Consider the following 24,387-nt stretch of genomic DNA (forward strand, 5'->3'; position numbering starts at 1 on the left):
GCATGGGAGAAGGCCAGTTGAAACAGACCTGAGTCCAAAGTGGTACTACTAGATCATGGGGGCAACTTAATCAGCCTCAAACAAGCTGATCCAAATGCTTATTGAGCCTCTTAAGCTTTCACTCATTGCTCCTCTTACTTACTGGGCTACAGTTTCCTTCTACTTATTCCCTCCTCAAACAGAACAGTTAGGAAAGGATCCAGGGAGCTCTCCAACCCTTGACATTCTGGGCACAGGTGGCACAGTAAACTTTCAAGTGAGCCTTCCGCTTGCTACGGCGCTGTCCGTGCCTCCTCTGTAAGTATCTTCTATTAGGGGGGAAAGAGACCAAGCATCCACTAGAGCTAAGCCAAGCAGGCCTTTTTAATTAGGGCAAATGCTTGATAGCCACTTCTTCATGTTCCAGACATACAGCCACAGAGGCCTAGGAGGTCTGATTAATTTTAATATGCACAGTCATGACAACTGTCTCAGGAGGAAGAGATGAGGAAAGAAGAGGCCGTATGTCTATGCTTGGCTTTGGCTGTGTGCATGTATTGGGATAGAGGGAACCCTCCTTCCTTAGAGATCCATAGGCCTCAGTTAAATACTAACCAGATTAGATGGTTACTATTCATCAATGGTCTCAATCTTTAAATAGGAAGGAGAAAGATGCCCACAAAACAGGTGGCTGGCTCTTCACTCCTGCATAAATTGCATCCCCTGGAAATTGTAGAGGAGGCAGAAAAGGTTGGCACCATCTGTGGTGTATATTTGTACATTAACATGCTAGGTCAGAAGGGCCTCAGATGACAACCTGGAAATGAGGTTGACAAAGCTAATGGCTTCTGCCAAAGGACACTCGACACAAAACAGGCCAATGGAGTCTCTTCCTCTGCCCTCACACTGTCATGCCCCAGTTGGACGCTGCTAAGTTGTTGGAAAGATGCTCTATTGGCATGGGCAGTGGGGAGGGAAAAACCAAGACAGCCTTCAGTTGTTTTCTGTAGGATGTGATGGATTCAAAAAACCTGTTATTTTTAAACAAGGATTGGAATAGCTACTTTTTTGGACTAGAATCCCAGAATCCCAGCACCAGGAGGGCCAGTAACTTTTCCAAGCTCTGTTTCTAACCTTGCTGCTTCTAACATCACTGTTCCAAGCTCTACTTTCTGACATCTCTGTTTCTGGCATTACTGTTCCATGCCCTACTTTGGATGTTGTTTCTAACTTGTCCAGGTTATGCTTCTTACATTGCAGAGCAGAAATGTCCATGCAAAAATCATACCTTGTTCTGCCAACTGATATAATCTAGGTCATTGAGTGCTACAAGCTAAATTCCAGGAGTGGGTGACAGGTGTGTTTACACTGTAGACATAATTCAGTTTAATGCCACTTTTACTGCCACAACTCCATCCTACAGAATTCTGGGATTTGTAGTTTTGTAAGGCACCAGCATTCTTTGGCAGAGAAGACTAAAGAACTTGTAAAATTACAAATCCCAGGATTCCATATGATAGAGTTACAGCATTATTTCTACAGTGTAGGAATGTCCTAACCAAAAATGCCAGAACAGCACATAGCTGTCAAAATGTGAACAAATGCATTAATCAGCAATGACAATTTATAAAGCAGATCTAATAATTATGCTTCAATTGGCCATCCTAAAGAGAAAAGTATGACAGCAGCTTCTGAAATAAAACAGAGAAATTATCTGAGCTACCACATAATCCTGGAAGCATCAAGATGGGCCTAGCTTCCCTGTACATGCCCTGGCTTCCTACACTGATCAGCCATCAAGAAGGGAATCTTATCTGCACAGAAGCATGTATTGGGTGAGAAAGTATCTAAGGTAATACTAAGCCATGGAAGGATTCTACAAGTAATGGGCATATTGTATTAATAATTCGGGATTTCTCTCTTTTTTAAATTTCTCAAGTGGTCTCCTTTTGATTTTTTTAAATTTGAAAAATTTGAAATAGACTTACAAAAACTGTGGGCAATATTCATTATTTTATCAGAGGCATCCTTCCTCTGTCACACATGGAATCAAGTCTTCTAAGATGATCCTGACATCATAAGTGAGTAGTTTCTCTACTTATAGATATAGAAAGGGGAAATTCTATCCACCTGGATTCAACTGGTTAATTGCAATGATTAAATCCATTCTTGAATGTTAAGTCAACTCATAGATAAATCACGTTGATTATTTGAGGTCTTTACTACAATTTGTAGTAAGAATAGGATTCAGGACATCAGCATATGAAAGATAAGTTAAAATGTGATTTATTTATTTTTTACTTTAGAACTAACTGATTATATCTACACTACTTAGTTGAATTTGCATTCCCAATAAAATTAACATATAAAGCTCATCATAACCAAAGTCTCCCTGATTCTCAGGGGGACTAATATCTAACTTTTTACTCAGATGTAAGTTTGGTTGATTAATGGCCTAAACTTGTATGATCAGTTGACCACAATTTCTTTAATTCCGCAGCAACCTTAATAATTAAGAGCTAAAGGATAAGAAACACACTTTCCTTCTATCACACTGAAGCAAAGTAGCAGAATAAAACAGCAGCCTTTCAGCTAAAAGCAAACTTTTTACTATAAACTCTCTCACTTGACCTCCCCTTTAGTTTCTTCTGCATTTGAAGATGCCGTATGAGTGTTTTTAGATGTCTTTCATCCAAACCAAAAACCTAAAAAGCTCTCCACCTTTGAGGATGTAAAGCAAGTGAGATTTGGAAAGAATTCTAAAGCAATATCGAAAGCGTGTGGGTGGATTGGGGAGGGGGGAACTAAACTACCATTAGCTGAAATCAACTTTTTACTATCAGTATTAACTTATTAGGAGGTGGGGATAAAACTCCTGAAGGTGACAAATGAGCAAACCACTTTGAAGAAGGGAGAACTGGCAAGTCTTCAAAATACATGCTATCTATTACAGCCTTGAAATTCTCGATAGCAAAAGATTTCCGCCACCACAGCATTTAAGGACTTCCTTTTACACAGCCAAGCTCTGCGTACTGCGTCTTCCCTTTTCTCATCTCTCCCCCACCCCACTCTTTTTTTAATCATCATTTGCATGTTTGTGCATCTCCATATGGTGGTGCTTTTGAAAAAAGGGGGCTCTGAGATGACAAGCTACCTTGCTCTACAAGAAAAATGGTTTTGCAGTTGCTATTGGTGGGGAGTGTATGTGTGTATGCGTGTGTTCTGTTTTTGTTTTCCTGTGGATAAACTGCACAGAGGAACATGTTGCCTTGGTGCATTGGAAGCATCCTTCCCAGCAGCAGGAGGGTGGGGGCACCCAAACTTGAAAGCCCTTAACTGCAAAGTACCCTTGTTTGCCCTTCAGTAGAAAAAGCATTACAAAGCCTCTTTCGTGTAGACTTTGTCAAAGAGGATAGCGAAGAACCAAACAAACGAAACTCAAACCTCAGCCAATTAGAGTATCCTGAGGCTTTTCCTCAGGTTCTGATCACTTTATTTTTTTAAAAATAAAACCTCCCCCCCCCCCCACTTTCCCCTTCTCCACCTCATCAGATGTTCTTTAAAAAGAAAAAGAGTTTGTGTTTTCAAAGGGTTTTCTCTTGTTGTGTCCATTAATGATTGCCTTTCTAACACAGGTGACTTGTAGAAGAGGTAAACCTCTTGATTCCGTAACAAGAGATGGTGATTAAAAAGTTTGATAATATTAGGGGATTTTGTACAGTTCATATTTCAGTGAGGAGTGTCCAGATCCAATATGGCAATACAGTTTGTTATTATATAGAGCTTTCTGACTCTTGCTCTCTCAGTCTTACACACTCACACACACAGAGAGAAGCACACCAGATGAGAACTCAAATTGAATACATTAGGTGATTTATAATATGAAACATAAAACAGAAATACACTATGAAGATATAAGTAAGAAAAAAAGTTTGATGCCCAAGCCTTTAATCAGTACCTTTTCCACTTTCGTAAGAAAGCAAAATATTTGTAACATGTATGAAAGCTATATAAATTTCAGTCTGAATAATATTTTAAAGGCTGCATTTCTATAGGTCTCTTTTTCTCCTTTTATGTTTTTTCCCCCAGAAACTTAACAAGGAAAGAAGGACTGCTACAATATCTAAAGATAAAATCTAGTCATATAAACCTGTTGCTTCTTCAGGAGCTATCTAACCCTGCAAAGATGGAATCTAAGGAGCCCAAGTCAGACACCCATTTGTGGTGGGGGGCCTTGCTTAATAGTGGAGGAAATGTACAGAGAGATTGTAAATTGGATCTTTGGGAAGGGCTGGGAAAACCTCTTACATGAAATCCTGGAATGGTGGTGTGAGGAACCTTGGATCCCCATCTGGACCTTCTGGGGTTCTCAGTCTAGCCCTCTGGGCTTCCAATATGCCCACCCCCATAACAATGTTATTTAATAGTTTCTTGACTTTTCTATCTTTTCATCCTATCCTAACATCTCTCATAACTCTCAGAGACTGAAAATAAGATTCTGAAACAATGCTGGTATTTTGGGTTCCACCCTTGGCCCCAACCACCACTGGCCTGTGGTCCCTGAAAATATCACTGAAATGTAATGCAACCCACAACCTGAACAAGGTCCCTCACCCTTGCTAGGTATCCATTGCCAGAGTTGGTAATACTGAAATAGAAGGACTACTTATAAGGCTGCTTACTCTTTTGGGATGTAGCTTGGAAAGAAATCAATAGTGAAAAGAAATAAACAAAACCAGCATCTGCTTTGAGGACATCAGAATTCCTGAATACTTCCCAGCACAATATTCCAGGTAAAGATGGGTGAATCTATGAACTGCAGTGTTTTTTTTAAAAATATCTCAATTCTTGAACTGCAGGGCTTTTGTGTGTGTGTGTTTGTGTGTGTGTGTGTGTGTGTGTGTGTGTGTGTGTGTGAGCATTCGTATCAGTTTCCAAACATGGAAAATACACCTTTAAAACATTTGAATTTATTGTACCTTTGTATATGCATTTCCACTAATATACACAATTTTGTATACATTTTCCTAGTGTACACATATTTTTGCAAACACTCTTTCAGAGCTTAGAAGTAAAGAGTTACAAGTAATTGCTTGTAATAATGCAAGAAGAGTGAAGTTACTTTATTGCTGTAATGTATGACAGTTACTCATAACTACAGTCAAATTTTATTTTATGACAGCATTTTAGAGGCATTTTGACAGTATTTTTTTTAGGTTTTATGCCATTCTCTTATAAACCCTACTCTTATAAAAAGAAAGGTAATGGAAAATAAGGGCAAGGTTCAGTGAGGAGTACTACAAGCAATGCAATGAGTTACTTTCTAGACACTGCACTAACACCAAAAGGTTACTTTGCAAATATTGTTAGGAAAAATGGGAGCAAATCTGGGCACCACAATTTAAAAAGGATATGGAGAAACTGGAGCATGTCCAAAGGAGAGCGACTAAAATGGTGAAGGGTCTGGAAATCATGCCCTACAAGGAACGACTTAGGGAGCTGGGGATGTTTGGCCTGGAGAAGAGAAGGTTAACAGGTGATATGATAGCCCTGTTTAAATATTTGAAGGGATGTCATATTGAGGAGAGAGCAAGCTTGCTTTCTGCGGCTCCAAAGCACAGGACCCGGAACAATGGATGCAAGCTACAGGAAAAAAGATTCCACCTCAACATTTGGAGGAACTTCCTGACAGTAAGGGCTGTTTGAAAGTGGAACAAACTCCCTCGGAGTGTAGCGGAGTCTCCTTCCTTAGAGGTCTTTAAAGAGAGGCTGGATGGTCATCTGTCGGGGATGCTTTGATTTGGATTTCTTGCATGGCAGAATGGGGTTGGACTGGATGGCCCTTGCGGTCTCTTCCAACTCTATGATTCTACGATTCTACTATGTACATTTTTTAAGTTGCAAACCTGACTGCAACATTCTGAAAACTGAAAGTTCATGCATGCACAAATACTCTGGTTCAGCCAATCTGGATTTTGCATGCTGATGCAAATTTCATTTATACCCTCATATATGATTGGCTACAAGCTCTTCATCCTAGTACGCTCCATCTCTATGCTTGCACATTCTACTGCTGAATCACTGACAGCAAGTCTGGACAGCTTCAGTACACACAAGTTAGGTTCATCATGGCTTGCTACACTATCTTTTGATTACTGACTTCTATTGTCCTCACCTTGTCTGCTTTTGCAAATTAGTCATTGATAGTGATTCAAGGAATACCCACAAATTATCTCATCCTCAACTAAATGATGACAAAAATCATAAACTGTCACAACAAAAAAAGTGTGCAAAAATAAGGTTTGTGAATGCAAAAGGCATATTTTCTTGAGTAAAACTCTGTGATTCTTGCAGAAGTGATTTTTTTTCCATACAGTTCCATCAAGGCTGCATCTGCAGTGTAGTTTGACACCACTTTAACTGCCATGTCTCAATGCTATGGAAATTCTGGGAATTGTAGTTCATTGTGGTGCCAAAACTTTCTGACAGAGAAGGCTAAATGTCTCACAAAATTACAAATCCCAGAAGCCTATACATAGAATTGAGCCATGGCAATTAAAGGGGTGTTCAAACTGGATTATTTCTGCAGTCTGGATGCAGGCAAAGTGAAAAATCATGGAAAAAATGCATCCCTTTCCTGCCAGATTCTACTCTAACCCAACTTGGAGAAAACCATCAAAATTCTTCATTCTTGTGTGTCAGAAGGGGGGGGGGAGCAAAGATTTATAGCCTTATTCTTTGAAGAAACGTCAATGTGAGAATCCTCAAAAACAGAAATCATCAAATTAGATACAGATTTACCCATTACATGGAGGAAAGGACCCTTCAGATGTAGAATGTAACTTCCATAATTCCTCAAGAAAAGTTTAGTTCTGATGAAACCTGAAGTCTGATGATACCAGAAGGGCCATGTGTTCTTGAAACTAGCAGTACAGTTGTCTCCAAATTAGTACTCTGTTGTATCACCAAAGGGCATCCATTAAGTTGCTGATGTGCTGAATGCTGTATGTCAGAGTGATGAATGATGGCTATAATTTTATACTTCAAGAAAGTACAGGGAGTCTATGGATGGTCTAGATTTTAGAAAAAGATGTTCTAAGGTCAGGAGGGATAAAGCTTCCTTATGTAAACAAAAGTGACTGCCTGTTTGTGGAGGGTATTTTTCACAGAATAATAACTTTGCAGTAATACTGCATGATCTTGTGAATGCAGCCCTGAAACAGACTTACAGTGATGAACATAAACTACAAGTTGTAGTTTAAGTAACAGCCTGAGAAGAGGTCACATAAATGGATACTTCACCCTTGATCAGAGAATAATAAAATGAAAAAAAAAATGAAATGAAAAAATAATAAGTATATGATTAATTTTATAAGTGTGTGTGTGTGTGTGTGTGTGTGTGTGTGTTGAGAGAATTCCTACTGAACATGTTTGCATGTTTTCTATAGAGAAACCAGGGCTCCAATTGAATCAAGTGTCCTCCAACTGAGTCAAGAGTCAAAGGAGAAATTCAATAAGGGAAAAGGAGGGGTTGTTTGGAAGTTTTGATTCTGTGAACTTCATTCATGCTCAGTGTTCCACCCAGGGCTAGAAAGAACACAGAAGCCCTGTGCCATCCTCCAGTATCTTAAGAAAATAAGAGGAGGAAAAGAAAGTCCTTGTATCTCATCCCACTAATGATTTGTGCTGCAAGAGAAATACCATGGTTAACCAGCACCCCTCGGAGTAAGGGCGGGAGGTCTGTCACAGCCTATAAGACTTCTCCAAACCCGCTCCATTATCTTTATTATTGTACACCAGAAATAGAAGACATCTGACTCTGCTTCTCATGGAATTTAAGCTAGAAAAGAGAGACTGTTTCATATAATATAACAGGGGGTGACTTCAGCAATAGAGTTATGCCTCTGGGGGCATGAATGCTAAAACAGCATTGATGTTCAACACAACACTAATAAGTCAAACTCCCCAGATTCTGTATCCACAATAAACAGACAAACAAAATAAACGCTTGGTTGAAATGGCTCAGATTTGTAACATCTATTCACATTAAGGAGGAATCAAACAATGGAAACAAAATATCTGGAGAAGGGATGGTGGGAGGCATCAATGTGCATGGAGATTAGATTTCATGAGAAATCATGAAACAGCAAAAAGAAGACATTTGAAAAACAGGGAGATGGCAGAAAATATCTGCTAGAAACTTGAGTGTGACTTTCCCAACACCTTGATGTTGGGGTGCATGTGAGGGACTTAAGCAATTTTCTCCAGGAAAACGAGCTCACTTTCACCTAATCTCTATACCTTTGGGCTCTGCCACATTTCTTAGCACATCTGAAGAAAGGTAGACATCCTTGTAAGTGAAAACACTTAGAGTTTTATTCTAAACTTTAAAACAGCTACCCAAGATGCCAAACACATTTTCAGACCAGATTTACCACAACCCCTCCATGAAATCCATTAGGTGCCACTGATCTGAAACATGATAAACTAAACAATAATCTACTAATCAGGATTGTAAATTAGGATCAAACAAGGTTTTGCAATCCTGGCCTGAAAAGATAACTCATACCGTTGTTTCCTGGTTTGGAAGTGATGAAGTTAGCCTAAGGAAGAGGGAGTGTAGGACCAAAGTGCACATTCAACGGCATTCAAATCATACTCTAATGATTTGTATTGGCCATAATTTACTATACACAGAAATAGCAATAAACGATAGTACGTGAAGAATCTGGTTGTTGCATATAAAAGGAAAAGTACAGAAGTATAGAAAGGAGGTAACTTCCAAATCCAAATATGCTTTTCTTTTGCATATTGTTCTATACTATGGTTTGGTGTTATGCCTGAACGCATCCATAGTGGTGTTGCTGGAATATACAGTGGGCCCTTGTTATCCACTGGGATTTGGTTCCAGGATCCCCCCCTCCCACACGTAACAAAATCTGTGGATGCTCAAGTGCCATTCAATCCAATGGCATAACAAAATGGTGTCCCTTAAATAAAGTGGAAAATCAAGGTTTGCTAACTGGAATTTATGCTTTTTCTGAACATTTTCAAGTTGTAGGTGCTTGAATCCGTGCATAAAAAATCCGTGGATAAGGAGGTCCAACTGGATATAGTGGGCCCTTGGTATCCATGGGGGATCCGTTCCGGATTCCCTCACAGACAGTAAAAAATGCGGGACCTCAAGTCCCATTCTTTTCAATGGGTGTGTGCTCCCGCATATGCTGCCGCATGCATGCACACCCATTGCAAAAGCCAGGGCATGCCATTCATGAAAGCTCAAATTTGAGGATAACAAGCCCACCTTTGGCCCCGGCACACTGTATTTACCTGGCTTGAAGATGAATTGGCCTAGTTTGTAGTGCTCAGATACAATATAAAATTCATGCTTTATGGGTACAGGAATGCTATGGGTACAGATGAACATGCTGATTAATATTTCTACATGGGGAAAGAGAGAAGCTGTAGAACCAGTTAAATATCAGATAGCAAGAAACTGAAAGGACTGCTGCTCCAGACAGTGGAAAGCCATAAACTGTAAACAGATTGGCCAATGCTCTGATTTATTATAAGGCAACTTCATACATTCATATGAATATATGGCTGCGGAATGACAGGAATCCACATGTCCTTGGTCCAAAATTAACCATGATAAAACATCATGCCCTCCAGCTAGATTTATTTTCTCACCCAGTTTAAATAGGTATGCCTTGCTGTTTTGTCTGCATTTTGCACATAATATCAGAGTATATCCTGTCAACAGACTTCTTTGGTTGGTAAAACACCACTTTCTTAATTGGCTACAACTTTGCTAGCCTATTCTGAGCTTTGAAATATTGAAAATTATAGTATTTGGGCATCAAGACATGTTCAAGAAAAACTATATCCTGACGTGTAGGAGCTAATGTACAAATGTGTGGTTTCTGAAATAGCAAAGACATTTACATTTTAATGCACAGGTTTAGGACAGAACTAGATGTAATTCAGATAATAGGGTTGCTGCAGAAATTGGTAACCCCACATTTCATTCCTCTCTTATTTTCCCATAGTGTTTGGCTTAGAAAAATGCATTGTTGATCATTATATTTTGTAGGTGCCCACTCTCATTCCTCAGTGGCGGTTGCTGAAGGAAGAAACACTTTGGATACTAGAGGAGTAGCCTGAACCTTTAAGCCTGACCTCTAAACAGTTTCAATTGGAGGGTTGACTGCACTCCTGGGAATTGGTTTTCCTTTCTTTCTCCTCTTTTGAGAAAAATGAAAACAAAATACAACAATAGGACTTTAAGCAGTATATGACATCTATGCATCAGACTGCAACCATTTGACTATCCGATTCTGGAGTTTTCTAGCTATACAGGAATGTTTTGGGAGTCACATGAAGAAGATGACCTTATAAAACTAGATTCGGACGTTCACACTCTGACAAGTTGATGAAACTGACCACTGATATATACAATATTTTTTTTTAAAAAAAGAAAGAAAATCAAGAAATCTCCCCATACATTTTGGGGGATTTTTTAAAAAAGAAATGTTATCTTCACTTCTTTTCATAGAAGCCTTCCTCTTCTCTTTCTCAGATACCATTTTAAAACTAACAACTATTTTCTGCTTCTTTAACACAAAAAGGTGTTTTTTAAAAAAACTTTCCAAGTGGGAATTCAGTTTGAGAAAAGGACAGCAAAGCATCTTGCAGTGCTAATGCACACTCTGTTTTATCACTTCTTAGTGGTCTCATTCCCCATTCCTACACCTTTTGAGCAGATGTGCCAATAAGGTCTCTTTTTACCTTAATCTTCCAACATCCCAACTTTCATTGTTGATGTTGTTGTTGCTGCTGCTGCTGCTTTATTTGGGAAGGGAGGATAAAATCCACCTCATAGTCTATTCATTATTATTTTTTTGCTTCCTCAATGGGGAAAAGAACCGAAGCTTGAATATGGCACCCTCATAATGATTTAACTAGAGCTTAATGAAAATTTCATCACAACCTGCTGTTCATTTTAATGGCCTTTGAAAGACAATAGAACAATGGCTGGAGGGAAGAAAAGATTTTCTGCTGCATACATTTGTTTAAAAGCCCCCATGTTCTGTAGTTCTCTATCCACCCCCCAGCACCTCTTCCCTCATCTCTTCACAAAGCTGTAGGTCTTTTGTTTGTGCTATACATTTTCATTTTAGCAGAACTGAGATAATGCATAAGCTCTGTTACCATTCTTATGTCTAACTGTAACCTTTACTTAATGGAGTCTCTGGCATATGCATGGCCTCCCACTCAACACAGCATTTTCACAACCCACTCCCATCCTTCCCCCATTCCAATTTCCCTCCCCCGTCCACTATTCAAGAGACATGGCATGGGCCTCATCTCCAGAAGGTCCTTTCCAGTCAAAACTATGAAATAAGTCTTAATGTTGAGGCCATAATATCTGTGTAAATGCAAACAACAATGTTCCGATCTATTGAATATGTCCCTTTATTGGTGGATGGAGAGGAAGGATGGGGGAAGGGGAGAAGGAAGGAATTGACGATAAATGGCCATTAAACAAAGCAGTTGTTTTCCAGCAGACTCTTATTGTGGGCCTCATTCAATAGGAACAGACTAATTTACAATCACATCACACAGGCATGTGGGTACAAGGCCGAGAACACTGTGTTTGCAGGTCCCTCTCAACTAGCTTCTCTGCAAATTTTGGTGTACCTCAAATATGAGTTCAGACGGAAACACATTTTTTTCTTCTCAAATGGGTAACCGATTTGGAGAACCTTATTTTTTGAAACTGAGCTTTAAAAACAAAAAAGCTCAATGGGAGGAATCCTTTTTTGACTGAAGCTTCCAGAATCCCCAAGCCAACATGGCAGGAATTTGGAGGTCCCCCCCCCCAAAAAAAAAAAAACCTTTTCAGAGTGATGCTAGCAAAAACACAAATACAAAGCAAAAGAACCTGGGTTTTTCTAATTTTTCCACATCTTTGACATGGTAACCAACAGAATGGTCAAAATAAGAAACAAGAATATTATCCTTTTTATTTCTCTTTCTCTCACTTCTCTCTTCCATGCTATGTTGGTATTATGTATGTCCGTAGTATCTGCTGGTTCCAGGACTCCCTGTGGATACCAAAATCTGTGGATGTTCAAGTCCCATTAAATAAAATGGCATAGGAAAAAGGTGCAAAAATATTTTTTTGGGAATTTATATATTTTATGGATATTTTTAGGCCATGGATGCTTGGATAAAAAAATCTGTGAATATGGACTGTAGTGCTTAAAAGACCAACCGATGAATGAGCTTCCAAGCTCTGGATCCAGCTGGACTTCCCTTCCTACTGTTAAGATTATGATCAATATAATAGGAGGCACTAAAAAATGAATTAGAGATCCAAGAATCCACCAACCATTATGACCAAGGTTGACCTGAATAAGATGTGAAAATTCCTGCTTATAAAAGAGAAGACAAAGGGGAAAGTAAAAACAAAAACAAAACAAAACAAAACAAGGTACTTCACAACCTCACTTCACAAACAGCACTTCTGATGACATGAAGACAGGATCTATCTTCAAAATCCCAGAAGTTCTTCCTCTGTCCACTCAAGCAAAGAGATTTATGATAAGCGCAGTTAATCATAAACCCAATGTATAGGCAAGGTGTTGTATACATACATATGGAGGCAGTCAGCATGCAAATATGGCATGTTTCTTTGGGATCTTTTACAAGGAATTTTTAAAATTTGCACCTTCCTCCCATTCATCCATTCATGAAAGCTGCTAAAGCTAAAGTATAGTACTTGGCCTCCTCTCTCTTAAACCTTTGCTCCATTGTTAGAACTTTCCCCCAACAATTTTGACAACACTAATAACCCAAGAGGATGTGGGCAGGAAGCAGTTGCCATTGCTCCAGTCACCATGGTGATTAGTTTTCTTCTGAACAAAATTGGATGGTCCATACAGCTGACAGACACAGTTGGATCTCAGCCAAACTTTACAAGGGATGGAGCTGGACTGCTGTTAACAATGGTGTGAAAAATTCTAAACTATTTACAGCTCTATTTTTGTTTAATTCACAATCCATCATCCATTGTAATGGAGCTACAGTTTCTCTGAACTCATTTTCTCACAACTGCCATGCAGCTTTCTCACAACAGTAAGATGTTGGTTCCTCCAACAACATTTGCCTTACTTTCCATGTGCCATGTCTAGAAAACCAAGAATGAGAAAAGGGTGAGATGAACAATACACCACCACAGTTTCTTACTGAAGAGCGGAGAGGTTATCAAAATGTCACAGGGCAAAGCAAGGCCACATTCAAAGAATAACCAAGCCAAACAAAAAGCTCAAACACCCAATTGTTCCACAGTATATAGGACTGACTGGAACCTATGGAGAGCCTATAAAGACCTTTACCAGATACTGTTCCCATCATGAAGTTTCCTGATCTAAATGTAATTGTGAAGTCCCAACTATGTACAGTGGATTGAATCAGTGGAGACTTTGGCCGGTTACACACTGGCACTTGGGACGTCCGCAGGACGTCCCATTTTAAAAAAGGGGCATCTCTTCTAGACGCCCCTGGGTCTAATACGGCACCATCTTTACGTATCGGACGCATAGCGTCCGAATGTGTCGCGGCGCCTATGATGTTGCGAATGCGCCAGCGGTGCCTCACGACGTCATAGAGGCACCGCAAGAAGGAGCTCCATTTTGGAGTTCCTTTTTTGCTCCGCGCGGGAACCGTGCGGTGTGGCTGCTACGGCTCCCGCACGGAGCAAGCGGCGGCAGCAGACCGCCTCAAAGCGGCGGTCTATAACCCGCCCCCGATTCAGTGGATTTCCATTACTTGAGGATAACAATTGGATTGAACTGAGGCATGATTTTATCCCTAGGATATCTCACAATCCCTGAATGAGCCTAATGAGAAATTGATAGGTTTCTCAGAAGATAATGATGATGATGTTGATGATGATGATGATAAGGAGGAGGAGGAGGAGACATTTAGGTACATATCAAATCAGGAAAGCCAGGTTAGAGAAATCCAAGCACCCAAAGCTGGCATCTCTCCCCAAGAAGTCCTCAGTGGAGAAGAAAAATACAAAATCTTAAGTCATAATGGTGTCATAATGGCACACTATCTCTTTTAACTCCTTGCAATTTCTCTTATGGGGTGAGCCTTTTGCAGTGATGAGACAGTGAATGGGGATATAAGAATTCTGTTGTGTTTAAGACTTCATTACATCATCTCTATCTACCCCTTGGAGATCCTCAAAGGTCTTCTTCAGTGCCTGGATCCATCTCTATACACCCAGAACTTGAAAAGTCACTCTTTAGACTACATCACTCTAATTCCCCCAAGCCAGCATAGTCAGATCTCCCAGGACCTTAACAATTGATAAAACAGTAAACTGTTTTTATAAATGAGGAAAGTTTATTGCTCCACAAAACCATAGCAGATGACAATAGTGGCAGAGGTATGGCAAGACTAGGTAGGTTAATAACAGGTATTAAAAATTAAAAACTAACTAGTTAATAGTAATATTCTCTACTTAAAATTCTGTTAAGAAAAACTTTAATTTAAAAATCAGTTTAATTGATCTAAGTTTATCACTATATAACATGGTGTCAAAGAAGATTCGATTCAAAGCAAGTTTAATTCAAAGAATGCAGGGAAACGCAGTGACTAAGCCTATTATCTCAAGTCTCCTTATTAAAGGCCGCATATTTATTTATTTATATCCCGCCTTTCCACATGGGGCTGCTATCTTTATGTAGCGGACGCGCTGTGTCCGCACGTTGTGCAGCGCATATGACACTGCGAGTGCACCATTGGCGCCTCGCAGCATCATATCCGCGCCACGGAAGGAAGCGCCATTTTTGGGGCTTCTTTTTGCTCCGTGAGGGAGCTGCGTGGTTTGGCTGCTGCGGCTCCCTCGCGGAGCAACCAGCAGTGGCGCGAGACTGCCCCTTCTGGGCGGTCTGTAACGTGCCTCAGTTGACTTTAAAAAACCAGACTGCTTTGAGAACTTTCAAACAGTCCAACACCAAAATCAGGAACGAGTCTAAGAAATATGACTTGACTAAACCCTCTTGAGGTACCTGAGCAGGCTACTGAAAACATCAACAATGTGGGGAAAAATAATGAACAACTTCTTTTTACAATTGAAGTTAGTGTGGTAGGGAAAGAAGAGAGCATTTCCACATGAATAAGGTTATGTTTGTTTGCATATCTGAAAGACAAACAAACCATAACTTGGAAATGTTACCATTTTGGATCACAATTCCCCAAATTCTCTAGCTGTCATGGCCCATGGCCATTCTAGTTTGGTGTTTCTAGGAGTTCTAATCTGGGAAGAAAAAAAAAACCAAACTCTTAATAAGACTATGGATTAATTTTCACACTAAAGCATGGCTTACTGTTACAGGGAGGTGTTGTGAAGCAGTGCTACTTGAAGTGCTAGTCCCTGGGCCCCATGCCAGTTTGATGCTGATCCCTGGAAAACTTTCAAGAAACAAAGAAACAGTAGACAGCGGCCACAAATATGATGCTGGTCCTTGGCACACTGGGGAAAAATAATTGCCATTTCCCCACGTCAGATAGCCTGAGAAGTACTGCTGTAGACAAACCTTGGTCCAAATATCTCCCTTCCTTCTCTTTCTCTGGCATGGCCAGAGTTTGAAAGCTTTTAATCACAGTTTGTTGTGTCATAGGAACTTGGACAAACCATGATTAATGTCAACAGCTGTTGGATTAAACAAGCAAACTTCAGATCAAGGATTATGAAGTTGCCTTTTTTGGGTGAACAATTTGTTTAAGATTAAGCACAGTTTATGGTTTGGGTGACACACTACAAGCTACAGTTAAAGAAAAACAGAAACAGAGTTTCTGATCTACACAACTGTGATTGAGGAGGAAAGAGGAGGTATGAGTGCATGAGAATGGGGTCACTGTGTCTCACCCTTGCAGCATTAAATGATGGTTTAGGTTGACCTGTGAACACAAGCACTAGTTGAGGGGAAGACTCAGCAGGTGCTTCAGCACTCATTGCAATATAATATGCTTCAGTGTCTCGAGGTGTCAACCGATAGGAAATTGAAGAACAATTCTTCTTATTTGTAAAGCCTTACCTTCTGGTTCATTTTTGATGAGCTCCTCCATTTTCCTCTGTTTTAGCGTGTCCACAACATCTGCTAGACTGCCTTTGCGTCTCTCAGGAGTACCCAGGGCTGTACTGGAGAAGGATTCTCCACTTTGACGCCCACCTTCTTCTGCCTTCGAGGGTGAGGTAGATGAGTTGTGTGGGGCAAATGAAGACATCACTTTATTGCCATCAACTTCCTGAAAGAGAAATAAGACCAAATGAAACACCTCTTCAGAGTGTATGTGTGTGTGTGTGTGCAATGACATGTGCACACAAAGAAAAGAAAAAATAACAATCCTTTGTTCATTTGAGTTCATTGCTGTTTGTTCCTCTGTCAAAATCTTTATTTAATTGGGGGGGGGGGAAGAAGAGGAAGAAGAAAAAGAAGTATAGCTTCAAAAACACAGAGAACAAAGCCTTTCCATCAAGGATAAACTAAGATTACAGGCTGAAGTGAGAAAAGATTAGCGCTCTGGAGAGAAACATTATATATATTTTTCCTCCAAATGAGAACAATTAATGTTCACAGGTTTTCCAATAACAACATTATGGATTACCATTAATTGTTTCCTCTTTTACAGCTTTTTATGTCCAACCTTTGGGGACTTTTTAAAACCTTTCTTCTTCTTCTTCTTCTTTGTTTTGACAAAGCACTATTAATTTCCTGCCCCCCCCCCTTTAAAAGTGCTTAATATTAGGATATGCCATACTACAATGGCCTCATCCTCTCCCCTCCCCAATACATGGTTTAAGTAACTATCTTTTCTCCATGGATCTGATCAGATCGTTCTAATTTATTCCCTCTCCCCACTCCACTTTCATCTCCCTTTTACGTTTTTTTTTTAAACACTCTTTTAAAGACAAAGCCTCTGGAACAAGAGTGGTCCTAATGATGCTTGCAAATGGCAAACCCAATGACATAAGCACACATCTTTCTCCAGCAAAGGTGAGATCTGGCTCTCATTAAAGTCACCCAGAATATTCTCACCTATTTTAATGGATTTGACTCTTAATAGCCACTTTCTGTTCTGTCCTGATGAAACCAGCCTTCTTCACACCTTCTGATATTTCAAACATCATCCACCTCCCCCTCCTTCACGTTTTGGTCTTTATTTCTTTCTCTCTCCTCCTCCTCCTTTGTCTTTTAGTTTCATGTTGTTTGTGTATCTTAAACTGTTTCTTCTGTTGCTGGGCTATAATTGTGTTGAAAGACTTTACATGGATCTGAAGATGAAGGCTCACCTACAAAAAGCTATGCCATAAGATGTTTAAGTCTTTAAACTGCTGCAGGAATCTCTCATGCATTTAGTGTACACTAATCTCTGAAGATTCACACAACTGGATCCCTTTTTAAGTTCATCCCTTTTTGTGGTTGATTTTTAAGGACACTGTAGGATTGCTTTCTCCTAAACATGGCAAGTGAGGCTGGTAGATTTCTTGCTGGGGATGCAGATCTACTCTCCTATTCCATAACTGCTACAGATTGTACTTGGATTGCTCCAGAAGCAATCCAAGAATAAGATTCTGGGTGGCTCTTGCATACCCAGGGCATCTGCTGAAGGAGAGCCCATAGAACTGAGAGTGGAGGTGCCACCTCCATGAGAAAGGATCTGCCAGATGTCCTGGCACATGGTAGTACTGTTACATAACAGACCTGCCAGATTCCTATTCCAGCATAGGTCACAGGGCCTTCACCCTTGTTCAGCTGGCAATCAGAAGTGCATCCTGCATTTTGCACATGATGGTTAGAAACAAACTGTCTCTGAAACTTTGAAATGCATTTAGAGATGGACCTAAGCGTTATTCTGTTTACTCACACATATCTATACATTTCCATAAAACATACATTTGCTGGAAGTTTGAGTATCTGCTGGGTCAGAACAGTTTCCGAATAGAAAAATAAATTTTTACAAGTTACAATTTTGTGCAGAATAAGTACCTTAAGTCCAGTTCTTTCCATCCCTAAAGTGTTCATAGTAGCAATTTGGAGGGGAAACCCTCTGCCCTTGCTTTGTTTCATTTGTTGTTGTTTTTATTGATGTAGAAATGATGTTGTCCTTATACCAAAGCTCTCTGACACAGAAGGCTACATAGATCACAAACTACAAATCCCAGAATCCGATAGCATTGAGCCATGCCACTTATAGTGGTGGGAAACTGCTTTATTCCTGCATTGCAGATTATACTTGGGACTTCAGGAGACTGGGGTTCAAAACCTTGCTCGGCTGTGGAAACCCATTGTTGGGTGTATATGGGCAACTCACACTCTCTCAGACTCAAAGGAAGGTAATGGCAAACCACCTATGAACAGAACTTGCCACAAAACTCCCATGATTGAGTCGTGTTAGGGTGGCCATAAGTTAGAAATTACTTGAAGGTACACAACAATAACAACAACAATTTCTAGTCAACACATTCGGTGTTGAGTGTGATAAATAAATAATATCCTTTGACCACAACAGAATTGCTAATATCAATAGTAGCATGTTGTTGTTTTCTTGCCAACATATTGTGACATACAGACTTTCAAGTTATCAAGTAGCTTTGGTCAGCAAAGCATTGTCCTACACATCCAAATTAAAAAAAAAAAAGCAAGTGGCATAGCCTTTACTGAACCACAACATTTATGACATAATCCTTACTGAACCACAACACAATGCATATAGGGGAATTATATACTTGAATTTTCCTAAAAATGAATAAATAAAAACCCTACAAAACTAGAACAATGGGAAGAACATTGGGGTAGAACCCTTCCCCTTCTCATGCTACCTTTCTAAAAGTGAAGTGGTTTTTGAACTCAGGAAGCATTCAAATAAGTAGTATAGGGCCTGAGAAGACCAACATCACACAGTACGTCTCAAAATCTCATTTGGATCTTAGCAAGCCTCAAGACTGTATGCTAACTAAACAACAGTGTAAGTTTGCATCAGAACAAAAAAAGTCTCTTAAATAAATGCTTAACAGCAAAGTGATGGAAGACCTGCAGAAGCCTGTAGCAGTAGGGAGAGCCCAGACTTTTGCCCCCTGTACAGAAGCATATGTTATATTAACCTGTTGGCTTTTCCTAAATACAGTGGTACCCCGGGATACGAATGCGCCGCCTTACGAAATTTCCGGGTTACGAAAAAAATCCATTGAAAAAAAACTGTTCCGGGTTACGAAGGTTATTTCGGGTTACGAAAAAATTTTTGGTGCTTTTCGGCGCTTTTTCGCACGAAATCGCGGCTTTCGCTATTAGCGCCTATGGCTTTTTCGGCTTACGAAGATTTTCGGGTTACGAACGCGGCGGCGGAACGAATTAAATTCGTAACCCGGGGTACCACTGTATTTAACATTTAGACAACATTTGGACTTGCAAGCAGAGTAGTTCAATCATATGCAGCACATACAAACAAATTGTCTCAACTCTTTCTCTGGTGCCCATCACAAAAATAGGAACTATCATCTTGACGTATATAAGAACTGGGGGTCATAGTTATTACAGACTAATTAATAAAATTAATCAGTGTACTGAAAAATTATTCAAAGGCTTTTAAACATCTATCCAAAGAGGCACAGGTTTAAATTCAATCTACTCTTTTGAGGGAGCTCTTCACAAATGGGGTTGTATTCTCTATTTGCAAGGGGGTGGATCCTTAGTAGAGACCAAATATTAAAAGCAAAGCATATCAATATTTATATTATCCCCAACTGAATCTTCTATGAGAGACTCTGTGAAAAAACTAGAATGTTTTTTAAGGTTCAAGATACATATGAATTCTAGTAAACAATAGTTACTATCCCAGTAGCAAACTCAGTGCTATCTCTGTGCCTGCTCCCTGTCACCTGCTTTCTGGAATATTGCTCTCTACTAGGAATCCATTCACCTGTTCAAGTTTGATTACATTTCAGCCTTTGACTATGTTAATCCTTCTAATAGTTTTATGAGGTTAGTAGTTGTTTCCATGCACAGCGAGTTTGCCTTGCAAATCTCGTGCAAATCCAATGCAGTCCAGGAGCATTAAACTCAAAAAAGTAACATCTTCTTTTTAAAAAAAATGGAAAAAAAAGAAAGCCCTTCTCCAAACCCTCTTGCAAACTGGTATTGTACTTACCCTAGGACCTGCTATAGTTTCTTGTTTCTTCACTTCGAAGAACAGTACAGAAATCACTCAGATCCTTACCTTCCCCCCTCAGCTTCTAGCCCCTCCATATTAAGAATAAAAGAATTGTGTGTTCGGAGTCCATCCAGTGATAATGACAGACAAAGTTGCTGTTCTCATTGCCAAACAGATTTTCTATCAATGACGGAACATCCCACTTCCAAGGTTTAATGATAAAACAGGCTTCTGCCCTTTCGCGATGAGGTCAATAATCTTCCTTTGTTAATCTTGATGAAGCTTTGCTTAATCTAGCCCCCTTGTCACCTTTGTGATTGACAGGTAAAGTCACGTCACTGGACAATAGACCTTATCCTCATCCCGGACATTTTCTCTCCCCTCCTCCCAAGTTAACCTAGTGTTCCCATCCCCTCCTTCCCTGTCCAGTTTAAAGTCTTTATTCCATCCCTCTCTCTCTCTCTCTCTCTCTCTTTCTCTCTGTGTGTGTGTGTGTGTGTGTGTATGTCACATTTGTCTTTATAAAAGTACTTGCTCCTTTTTGCTTTATAAAGTATTACTAAAATATCATTTCTTAAGAACATGTTGGATATTACTCAGAAAGATTTTGATAGTATTTTTTCCCTTTTCTATGTAGCTAGAACTTCGTATCGTACACTGACTCACACTGACACTCATCCCTCAGCCACCTTCCCTAAGCCAAAAAGTAAATTCAGGCAGATGGGAACAATGGATGAAATGTTAAAGACTTTGAAATAAATGTTTTTATGCTATTTTTATTTGAGGCAGAAGCATACCTATTTCTCTTCAAGAAGATATCCACCCATGATGTCCCCTGGCATCATTCAGCTCACTGCTGAGCTACACTTGATGAACTATACCTCTCTTCACTTGTGGTGAAAAGAAGGTGTGAAGTGGGTTCTTTGTACGAACTCTTGTGAATCTGCTGTTGGTGCCATAGGTCCAAAACACACTGCAGAAATCATCCAATTTGACACCACTTTAACTGCCCTGGCTGAATGCTTAAAAATTCTGGGCCCTGTAGTTTTGTGAGACATTTGGCCTTCTCTGTCAAGAGAGCTCTGATGCCACAAGAAAGTAAAATTCAAAGGATTCCCTAGCACTGAGCCAGAGCAATTAAACTGGTCTCAAACTGGATTATTACTGCAGTGTGTTTTGGGCCATATTTTCACCATCCCTGGTGAAAGATTTATAGAATCATAGACCTGGAAGAGACACCAAGGACCATTCAATCCAATCTCTTGTCGTGCAGGAAGACACAACTGAATTATAGAATCATAGAGTTGGAAGAGACCACAAGGGCCATGCAGTCCAATCCCCTCCCATGCAGGAAGTCTAAATCAAAGCATCCCCAACAGATGTCCATCCAGCCTCTGTTTAAAGACCTCCAAGGAGGGAGACTCCACTATACTCCAAGGGAGTGTGTTCCACTGTCAAACAGCCTTTACTGTCAGGAGGTTTCTTGTAATGTTGAGGTGGAATCTCTTTTCCTGGAGCTTGCATCCACTGCTCCGGGTCCTAGTCTCTGGAACAGCAGAAACAAGCTTGCTCCCTCCTCAGCAGATGGCCATCCAACCTCTGTTGAAAAATCTCCAAAGAAGGAGACTCCACCACTCTCCAAGGAAGCATGTTCCACTGAGGAACAGCTCTTACTGTCAGGAAATTCTTTCTAATCTTTATATTGAATCCCATTTCCCATAATTTGATTCCATGACAAAGTAGTCTCCAAAGCAACAGAAAACAAGTTTGCTCCATCCTCAGTATGTTGTTGTTATTATTGTTGCTGTGTACCCTCAAGTCATTTCTGACTTACGATGACTCTATCTTAAGGTTTTCTTGGGGAGTTTCTTTAGAGGGAGTTTGCCATTGCCATCCTGTAAGGGTTTTCATGGATTTGAATCCTGCACACATGGATTTCCCCTTACATGGAGGGATCTGAAACGGAGGGGAGGGCTCACTGTATGTAGATTGGGATGGGCAATGTCTAGCCCTCCAGATGTTGTTGGACTACAAGTGTCATCTCCCTTCCCAGCATCACCAGTGGTGAGGGGCTACTGGGATTGTCCACCCAGTTGCCCATCCTTGATGTAGATCAAGGTCAGTGGTCATTTGGTGATAGTACTTTTCATAGTCTGAAGTGTAAAACAACAGCGTTAAACACACCATGTAAGATAACTTCTGTTCTCCTAATAGGTTTTTTTTTTGGTCTTCTTTAGTTTTTAATGTTTTGTTTTATGTGAAAAAAACTGCAGAGGTACCTTGAAATTCAAATTCAGTATAATCCCATATCATCAATGCTGCAACTTTGGATTGAAGCTGGAAACAGCAAATAAACTTCCTCTATAAAGACCACCAGCAAACACATTTTAGACCACAAATTATAGTCCAGGAACCACAATGATATTAGTACAAGCCTTTTTCTCCTTTGCTGCCTTCCCATCACCCTCCCACCAACAAACTGAGCCCTGAATTGACCTGAGCTGATCCAGCTGCCTGTATCTAGGTAATTACAAGCCAGAAAGCTATGAATACAACTACCCGTCTGAAGACAATAATATATGGACTGGCAGGTTTGCAGATGCAAGCTTGGAGGTCTCCATTGAAGGGGAGGGGATGTAAATGTGCATACAGAACTGGTTTTTGAGTTATAATGATGACCAGTGAAATTGAATGTATTAGAATTGCCTGCTTAACTTGTGTTTTAATATCAACATTTTAAAATCTTTTTAAAACTTTTGTACTTCTGTTTCTTAAATTATTGTAAACTGTCTTGAGTCCTATTGTGGGAGAAAGACGGGACATAAATCTTAGAAATAAATAAATATTCCATCTATTGTTGAATTAAGTGTTTAGCTAAACTGATGCATATGCAATCAATTCATATATGTCATGTGTACTCTACCTCCTGCAGGATGCACAGAGATGGCTGCACAGGACAAGAAGTAGTTGCATGTGGCAACATGGTAGTTATGAAAATCTTTGATTACTTTGTAGTCACATGTTAAGACAAATAATTCCTATAGTTTTCTCTCTGATTGTGGGGAAAATGGATATTCCTGAGCAGTTCCTCTCTAGAATTCACACACTCCATAATATTTTGGGAAATTATTCTGCACAGAAAATACATGCAGGGTTTTTTTTTTTGGGGGGGGGGGGTTGCATGAAAATCACATTTTTGTACAAATTTGCTGTTTTTCACAAAAGCAGCAATTTTGCATATATAACCCATATCATTTTCTGGAGGAAGTGTTTCCAGAATATACGGCTATCAACACAGAAGGCTGTCTTACACAAATCCTTTGGCTGCATCTACACTGCAGAATTAGTGTAGTTTGTCATAGCTCAATGCTCTAGAATTCTGAGGTTTATAGTTCTGTGAGATATTTAGCCTTCTCTTTCAGAGAGTTCTTTTATATCAAATATTACCAGTTTGAATAAACAGTAAGATATTAAATATAATACCAAACACTAAATTTCAATAATACTAAATACTAAAATAAAAATAATAATAAAATATAATACAACAAACTATAGATCCCAGAATTCCATAGCACTGAGCCATGACAATTAAAATGGTATCAAACTGTGTTAATTCTGCAGAGTGTCAGCAGCCACTGTAACCTTTGATCAGCTGCTGCTCTTCAGGATTTAAGACGAGATTCTTTACTAGCCTTGCCTGGAGATTCCCAGGGATTACCGACTGGTCTTCCATCCAAGTACTAACCAGTCCCACCATGCTTTGTTTCCAACATCAGATGTGATCAGGCATTGCCAGGTTGTCATCAGCATTTTTATGGGTGGTGTAAATACTTAAAAAGTAAAAAACAAAAGGGCCCCTTTGCTATCCTTGATATTTCTGTTGAAAAAATATTACTCTACATAACAGTTTATTCTGAATAACAGGAACAAGAAACTCATTTCTCTTTGTTTTATCAAACTATTGCCTGAGAGCAGCATCCTTTGCATAAAATTCACAGGTTTTTTTAAAATGTAAAACCACGTTTTTGGTCAAATTTTTCACAAAGATGTGAAGTGTGAAAAATCATCACTAATGCACAAAAACTCACAAAGAATGGAGAAAAGTTTAAGTATTTGTTCCTATATTTAAAAATTGAATAGTTTAAGATTTACCTCCCTAATATACATGAAAATGTACAC

General features: G+C 39.6%; 1 protein-coding gene across 6 annotated transcripts in view; it reads right to left on the reverse strand.

Moving 5' to 3' along the window:
* SOX5 (SRY-box transcription factor 5) overlaps positions 1-24,387 on the reverse strand; it is a 537,054-nt gene that overhangs the window by 318,896 nt on the left and 193,771 nt on the right. For all 6 annotated transcript variants that reach the window (XM_042470201.1, XM_042470204.1, XM_042470199.1 and 3 more), the window contains one exon: positions 16,095-16,305. In XM_042470201.1, the coding sequence (XP_042326135.1) occupies positions 16,095-16,305 (211 nt within the window). The remainder of the gene's footprint in view (positions 1-16,094; positions 16,306-24,387) is intronic.

The sequence above is a fragment of the Sceloporus undulatus genome, chromosome 5, assembly GCF_019175285.1.
Source record: "Sceloporus undulatus isolate JIND9_A2432 ecotype Alabama chromosome 5, SceUnd_v1.1, whole genome shotgun sequence".
NCBI classification, from domain to species: Eukaryota; Metazoa; Chordata; class Lepidosauria; order Squamata; family Phrynosomatidae; genus Sceloporus; species Sceloporus undulatus.